General features: G+C 41.2%; 1 protein-coding gene across 1 annotated transcript in view; it reads right to left on the bottom strand.

The window, feature by feature from the left end:
* Window positions 1-647: 647 nt before the first annotated feature.
* The window catches only part of LOC139728043 (small ribosomal subunit protein eS8-like), a 43,960-nt gene continuing 36,666 nt past the window's right edge, over window positions 648-7,941 (bottom strand). Inside the window, exons 2-6 of the mRNA XM_071639009.1 lie at window positions 5,433-5,540; window positions 4,823-4,922; window positions 3,353-3,528; window positions 2,112-2,241; window positions 648-835 (exon numbers count right to left, since the gene is read on the bottom strand). Coding sequence (XP_071495110.1) covers window positions 726-835; window positions 2,112-2,241; window positions 3,353-3,528; window positions 4,823-4,922; window positions 5,433-5,540 — 624 coding nt within the window. The 3' untranslated portion in view covers window positions 648-725. The remainder of the gene's footprint in view (window positions 836-2,111; window positions 2,242-3,352; window positions 3,529-4,822; window positions 4,923-5,432; window positions 5,541-7,941) is intronic.

A 7,941-nucleotide genomic window follows, 5' to 3' on the forward strand; every position in this document is an offset into this window, starting at 1 on the left:
CTCATCTACGGACTAATCATTTTTCCTGACCCCGACACACAGACATACAGAGTACACACCATCAAACATATCCACACACTTATAATGACCAACATTCTGTACTAATGTAGTCCTGTCAATAGTGTACATGTAGTTGGAATGGCTAGGAATCTGACACACCACACAACATAAACCTCAAGTACATACGTGGCCACTGGACTTCCACCCTACTACATTGTATGTACATCCAAGAAACACAATCCCAGCTACGCTAAAATACATCTACGACCTATTGCTTACAGCAACTCTTCAGTGCATCACAACATCCATTTTGGGTTGTGCTGCTGGATTGGATTTCTTTTGTTCATTATCAAAATTTTATTGTAGTCAAAGAAGTTTTGTATGTAAAGATACATATACACAGGTTATAATTTTGGGACTTGAATTTTTACTTCATTGTCATGAAATTTTGTTATAACCTTGTTCATTTTAACTGGAGCGCTCTGCACACACCACATCCAGTACATGTACAGCTTGCTCTTCCACATGACACACTGACATAGCCATTCACACCCATCTCACCGCGGTCCAAGTCTACTTTGTTGTGTTTCACAAAACCGACAGAAGAGAGGGAAGAAAAAAAAAAGACGATAAACTGCCATTGTGCCGTGTTTTTGAATGTTTTGTTACATCACTTTAATTACAACAGGTCTTGCGAGTTGGCAGGCCTACAGAGAACCACGGATCTATTTCCCCTTCTTGGCACGCATCTTCCTGACGTAGAAGTCCAGCTCTTTGCCCTCCAGGACGTAGCCGTCGCATCGTCCACACTGACCGGGTCTGGATGAGATGCAGGCTGAAGCAAGAGAGTGACCAATAGAAGTTGGTGGGGGGGGGGGGGGGGAGAGAAAACATTAGATACAGTGTACTTTACATCACAGGAAATAACTTTTATCTCTCTCTCTCTCTTTTTTTTTTTTTTGCGTAACACTTTGCATCAGCCGGCGACAATATTGATTTAGGGATAGTACAATGCACCACTTCCGAAGTTCCACTTCTGATTAACAGCATCTCTGACAATTTTGCTCTTCTAGTGTTCAAAGAAATTCAGAGACCTCCCTCTTTTTCTCTATGATGCATGCTACCACAATCCTCAAATTTTCCATCAAGCACCTTCCCACCAAGAAAAGCCATTTGCAGGGATGATTTTGCTAAAAAAACAAAATCGAAAGAAAGAACAGTTCCCTTAGGAGTGTGTAGTAAAATTATCACGAAAAGTAGGAATTCCTATTGAAACAACAGCCGAGAATAGTCAAAATTCAGATTCTTTCCTCCAAAATTAGAATGTTTGGAAGGTCTGCCTTTGCCTTACTTTTTCTTTGCTTTAGCTCTCTGTGCACCCCAATTGATACTTCACACCATTACTGATTCACATCTTACAGATGGCCCAATAACTCCCCCCCCCCCCCCCCCCCCCTCTCGATCTCTTGAATATATTTTGGTCTGGACATTCCGTGGGCTGGGTAATGGCAGTCAGTGTAACTATGACATTTCAGTCTTCACAGGCCTGTGTTAATGTCAAAACGACCCACAAGCCATCAGAAAGACTAATCTTGTACATCATTCTGCCTGGCCAGCTTTTGTTTTCTCCATGCAAAACAGGGCCAACTACTATGGTGTTGACAACAGTGCCTTCTCGCGCTTTTTGTTTCAAGACTATGCACATAAAACTGATACAAGACAAGTATTCTCCAGTTAGTCATCATTCATTCATTCATTTATGCAGGAGACCAATCTCCAAACAAATAGAACTCTGATTTTAGTAACTTGTCACTTGCTACCTTTTGTCAAGGTTGGACAGAGGTGTTCTTGTCCTCCCCACTTCCACAGGTTTTTTTTTTAACTCCATAGATACATGTGTAATACTTAGTGAGTCACTCTGACAAGTTTCGAAACTGCACATCAGACAAACAACGAAACAAATATGACACAAGTGTCATGTGTACCATGAACAGCCCACATGGCAACAAACCAGCTCCAAATGGAAGTGTGCTTTTAAATGTTACTCTCTCACCAAGCTAACACAGGCAAGGTGTAAAAAGATGATCCTGCTGAAATTGAGTGGTGCTTACCAAGGAGACGTCCAGTGCCAAACTGCTCCTCCAGGGCCTGGGCGACTTTGGCGGTCTTCTTGCGCTCCTCGTACTTCTTCTGCACCTTCTTGGAGCCGGTGCGGGAGAGGGCCTTCTGCTCCTCTTCAGTCTGACATGGAGATAGAGAAACGACATGGGATGAGGGGAGGAGAGAGCTTGTCATAATGATACCAGGTGTAAGGGCACAGACTAACAAATGAATCTCAAATACTGGTTGGCATAATAAAGAAGTAATTTAAACCCATCCAGTCCATTCATATAATTTTGTACAACTTAATTTTGGCAGCTTCTGAACTCACGACTATGATAGGTCTACAGAATATGCAGCTGAATTGCTATTTCCTTCAAGCAAGGCCATCTGTTAAATTACTGTGAGCCCAGAAAAGAAATGTACTGGCCCAACATTTAAAGCGATATGAAAATTCATTATGAATTTTTGATGCCTGATCAGGCCACCAAGAGACAGCATTTCTTCTTTTATTTTTTTAATTTGGTGGCCTGACATTAACTTTTAGTGGTCCCACGCCACTGCCAATGCTGAGCCCTGCGCACAATGGTTAAATATTTACATACAATTAGGGCACTACCCTTATACCAGTACTAGACACCTTTATGGATAGTGCCAGTGTTGATGGCAAACAGCAGTCAGTGTAACTATGACATTTAGGTCTTCACTAGAGACTGTATCAAGGTCAAGATGACCTTCAGTCAATCAGAAAGACTAATCTCAGGCATCATTCTGCTGCACCCACCAACGGATCTCTGCGGTGAACTGCGAGTTCAGGAGTCTATTCAGGGAAGTGTTTGGGGTTCAGTGTTGGCAACACAAAATTTAATCTTAATTGATATTGGTGTGCATGGGAGGGGGTTCCTGACTGACTCATTCAATCACCATCCATGCCACCAATTTTTCAAGTCTGGCAATACCATAAAATTAACAATGCGTTGGGTCTCCTGTAACAGAAATGGAATGTATCATCTCAAAGTGTGACAAACGCAGAGTACCTCTTCTCTGCAATAGGGAATACACTTGCCTCGACCTTCCACTGTGATTCTAGATCACAAATTCAATCACTTGTGAAATATCATGCTCCTTTGAAATGGAACATACAGCCATGAACACATCACCAAGTATAAGAATTGCCTGCTAATCTTCTATATGATGAAAACAACAATGTACATGAGTTAAAAGCTTCCAGGAAAGTGTCACAACAGCATACCAGCTTGGCACCCTTCTTCCTGGCGAGGGGGAGGGCGTAGTGGGACTCGTACCACTGGCGGAAAGGTGCGGAATCCACCTGGACGATGGCATTCTTCACCAGGGTCTTGGTACGCACCAGCTCGTTGTTGCTGGCGTTGTAGACGACGTCGATGATGCGGGTTTTGCGGGTTACCTCTGCAGAGGAATTCAAAGAATGCCAATCATCGCATAATAACTGAATTCAAGACAGCAAATTGTGCTCCACTCAACTCATCCTTTTATACAGTACAAAGATAATGCTTGTGGAAAGAGAAAAATGTTTCTGCTAATTGAAACCGATTGTGATGAATATGCCATAAGAGAAATGAGAGAGAGAGAGAGAAAAAAAGGTAAACACATGGAAAAATGGCAGGTAGATCTCATTATTTTACACACCTCCTAACCTCAGACTGAAAAGTGGTGCTAAATTTGGCTAAAAAGTAGGAAAGAAGGAGCAGTTCCCATAGGAATATGATGTAAAAATATCAAGAAAATAGGCAAATCTTAATTAAAACTAGAGCTGGGAATGAGTAAAATTTGGATTCTTTCTCCAAATTCAGAATGGTTGGGAGGTCTGCATGCTAATCTGAATTGTTATTTTTAGAAGGGTGGGCATTCATTTACATCATACTAATAACTTGACAAAGCAGTCAGTGTAACTATGACATTAGAGCCTTCATGGAACTGAGATGTTACGAGAACCTTCAGTCCATCAGAAAGACTAATCAAAGACATCACTCTGCTTATATGTAAATATGACATTTTTAAGGGAGTGTGAGGTGAGGTGGGAATATATCTCTGAAGCCATGCTAACCCTCCCTCTCTTTATAGATTCATTCATGCTCAAAAAGTTTGGCACAGTAATGTGTAAGCTGTTATTTTTGCGAGGGTTTAATTTTTGCGAATTTTGCGAATCACAGTTGGATCGCGAATTTAACAACACCCGAAAATGTCTACATGACCTTTGTTAATAGAGCACAACGTAAAGGTCGGCGTCGATTCGCAAAAACATCTCCAAAAAATGTCTATGACCACGTCTTTCGCGAAAAAATATCGGTACACGAAAATAACAGCGTATACAGTATTCAAGGCAGGTAAGCATATAATGGAACAAAAGATAAACACTTTTCTAATAAAAATGAAATCCTGAATGGAGTCTCTCTTTTCTTTCATTTTATGGGAACTGAGAAATATTTCTCTCAATGCACTGTGATCAAATCAAGCAAAAATTTAGAGTCAAGAAAGTGAGAACAGCTGTGTTCAAATAAATGAAGGACATTATGGGCACTCAAATGGAATACAGCTGGGAGATTGAAAGATCTACAAATGCATGTTACTTTCACAGCAAAACATGATGGACCAGATGGTCTGATTTTACCGAACAATCAAAAGCAGAAACATTTCATGTACATGTATGTAACTGGGAAAGCTTGTACAATGCTCTACTTACGTTCAGAGCCCCACGAGAAGTTGCCATTGTCCAGACGAAGGGCACGGCGCTTGATGTTTCCACCCATGCATCGCACAAGATGAATCCTCTTGGCTCCGAGCTGCCGATTGAAAAAATACAGCCAAGCTTAACAATGACATCGTCTGTTTCAACTTGCAATTACTGAAAAATTGCACCTTCAGATTTTGACAAGGGTAAAATACAAACACTTTTGATAACAACCGAAGCTACTACTAGTCCTAGACAAACTATCTGCATCATTCATATACATGCAACAAAGATCTATACGGGTACAACATTGTACCTTCCTTTTTTTAATGTTGAAAGTCAAATTTTGCTTAACCCATTGAGGACGGTTCGATTTTGCTACAACACACATTTCCCGTAGACGCTTGCCCGAGTACACTCGGGACTCGTCCTAAATGAGTTAACAGCAATCATTTTCCAGATTAACTTAAAATGACACTGGTTGATATGTCCTCTTTACTGCCAGTAATTAGATGCAATTATGAACAGGAGCAGCATTGGCATACTGTAGAAGAAAAACATGTGTAAAATTACAAGCTGCAAGGAGACTGAAGCATCATTTGCACTGATCTTGCAAACGTACCCTGGTGTTTGCTGGTGGGCGTCCAAGCTCAAACTTCCTCTTCATGCGAATGGGAGGACACCGACCTCCCGTCTTTCGTCTCTTGTGCCATCTGTCTCGTGAGATACCTGATGGGAGTGGGAGAGACACACAAAATGAGACATAACCCTGAAATGTGATATGCGTAGCACTTATTTAATCATGTCCTGCAGAGTGGTCCACAACTTGAAATTTGAGCATGTTGCACGTCCAGAATCTGAGAATATTGCAGAATTGTATGTGCACGGAACGCACATCACAAGCATGCAGTACGCAATATTTACAGTTCATCTCTCTTTGTGCTGCTTGCATTCAATTTTCTCTCTTATGTTTTGCACACAAATATCCAAGTACCAGGTACAGTAGTTTGATGTTTCTTATGTTTTCTGATTCAATGTTCTCTCTGTTTTACACACAAATATCTAAGTGTCAGGTAGCTTGACGATTCTTATGCTTTCCACATGTTTGAATACATTTTTTTTTTGAGCTTGTTGCAAATTCTTGAGAATGTTGCACAAGAATTTGAGCGTGTTGCAGCGCCATGCTGAAACCCCTCGTGGACCACCCTGGTACTGCAACTGCCATACTGATTAACTGAACAGAATCATCAATGTCCTTTCTTTGTCACAAATCATGCAACAAAAACAAAACAACAACAATGTCTGAACACTGAACTTGAACCCCACATGCTTCGGACACATGGTGCCAATTTTGCTTTTTGATGGTGAAACTGAAATTTGGGATTTTCAATAGCTTTTCAGAGATGACCAAGGGAATTTCCTGTTTTGAATATGTTAGTCGATGACAATGCCAGTGGCAGTGTGTGAAATGATGTGATTTGTTTATGTTGTAACAACAGAATTTGCTGTTGTTGTAGATACACGTACTATTGGTCTAGATCTAGAAAAGATCTAGACTAGAGGGCAATTATGATCACGATGATGAGGTAGGTCGCCCTATTATAACACCGTTAGTGATAAGTAGTCAGATTCTGACAGGCTGTCGGATTTTGGATCGCTTAGAACCCCTACTTTATGCCTCGAACACTAGCGAAGAGGGAGTTGCTTCGTGTTGAGCAAGAACAAGAAAGTCAACATCAATATCAACGCTTCCTGAGAACTGATTTGCTTCAAAGTCAATGATTGGAAATAAGCTATCAGGGCTATTGGGGCAAACTATTTGTTGCATAGGGCCCAATTTTTCTCTCTTTCTTCTTTAAGACACAACAAGAAGCTATTAGTATCAAATATTTCCTGTGAATACAGCGTGATTTTGGTGGAGTTTGGGTTGACAGAATGTGAGCTATTGACATGGATACAAAAAAAAAGTACATAGGTATAGCACCATAACACAGTTCGAGGGTGTAGAAACTCTAGTAGATCCACATCTAACACTTAAATCTACTCTAGCTGTCTCAAGCTAGCTGCTGGAGGAGCCTAAAGACTAATGTTTAGTAGCGATCAGTATCAACATCAACCCGTGCCAAATTTAACAATGTGCTTTTGACATTTTCTGGTCCATCCGGGCATTATGGAATTAATGTCGATTAGCTAATCGACTTTAATTCCATAATGCCCGGATGGACCAGAAAATGTCAAAATCTACCATTGAAGTCACCACTACCTAAAAGTCGCCAGACATTGATTCCCATCGCATGTATAGCGAGGTACCCGCACCTCATCAGGGGCCCGAATACCGTCACCCCGCTTAAAATCGTTTTAAGCGCACTAAACAAAAATTTATGCCTGGGACTGTGTTCAGTATGCTTGAAACTTGGCAGGGCCAAGCAAATTTTGGTGAAAACCGAACAGTTTTTCGCGAAAATCGGAAATTTTAATCGGAATAGGACCCTACGTGTTATAAGTATCACCACTGTCCCCGCACGCATCTTTTACGTGTATGTCTACGGGAGCATCACGGTCACCGGCACACGTCTTTTACGTGCTTTGTCTATGGGAGCGCGGGTGACGAGTTGCGGGCCCCTTCCTTAGCGCACAGCTATTTCGCATCGTTCGCGTTTGACGACGATAGCTGCAAATTTTCGATATCGATCAGTGAGCTTGTGATTCCATTGGAATTTTCAGCATTTTTCCTGTAGGCCCTATGTGAGTTGGATTTCAAAGAATTTCAGTGGCGAAATGTGATTCAAATATGCGCAAACATTATGATTAACTATGACGAGGTGCGGGTCACCCAAGTATACTGCGCGCCGTGATCGAAGATCAGCTGGGGCGACGGATTTTCATCGCTCTCAAAAGACATTCCTAATGCACCTTTTCCCTCCAGGGAAACACAAATAGGGTATCGGTGTAATCCAAATGTATTTTACTAATGTTAGAAAATATCTAGCGCCTTTGTCTTTACCATATATAACAGGTGACAAAACCATTTTTAATGCGATTTTTTTTTTTTATTTCGAATAGATTTCAAGTGACAGATTAACAAAGTTTTTCAAACGCGATGATGCACAATGCATCCTACATTGAAGTGT

This window comes from Diadema antillarum, unplaced genomic scaffold (assembly GCF_040938485.1).
Source record: "Diadema antillarum isolate AM-2024a unplaced genomic scaffold, OU_Dant_1.0 seq00000162_RagTag, whole genome shotgun sequence".
Classification (NCBI taxonomy): domain Eukaryota; kingdom Metazoa; phylum Echinodermata; class Echinoidea; order Diadematoida; family Diadematidae; genus Diadema; species Diadema antillarum.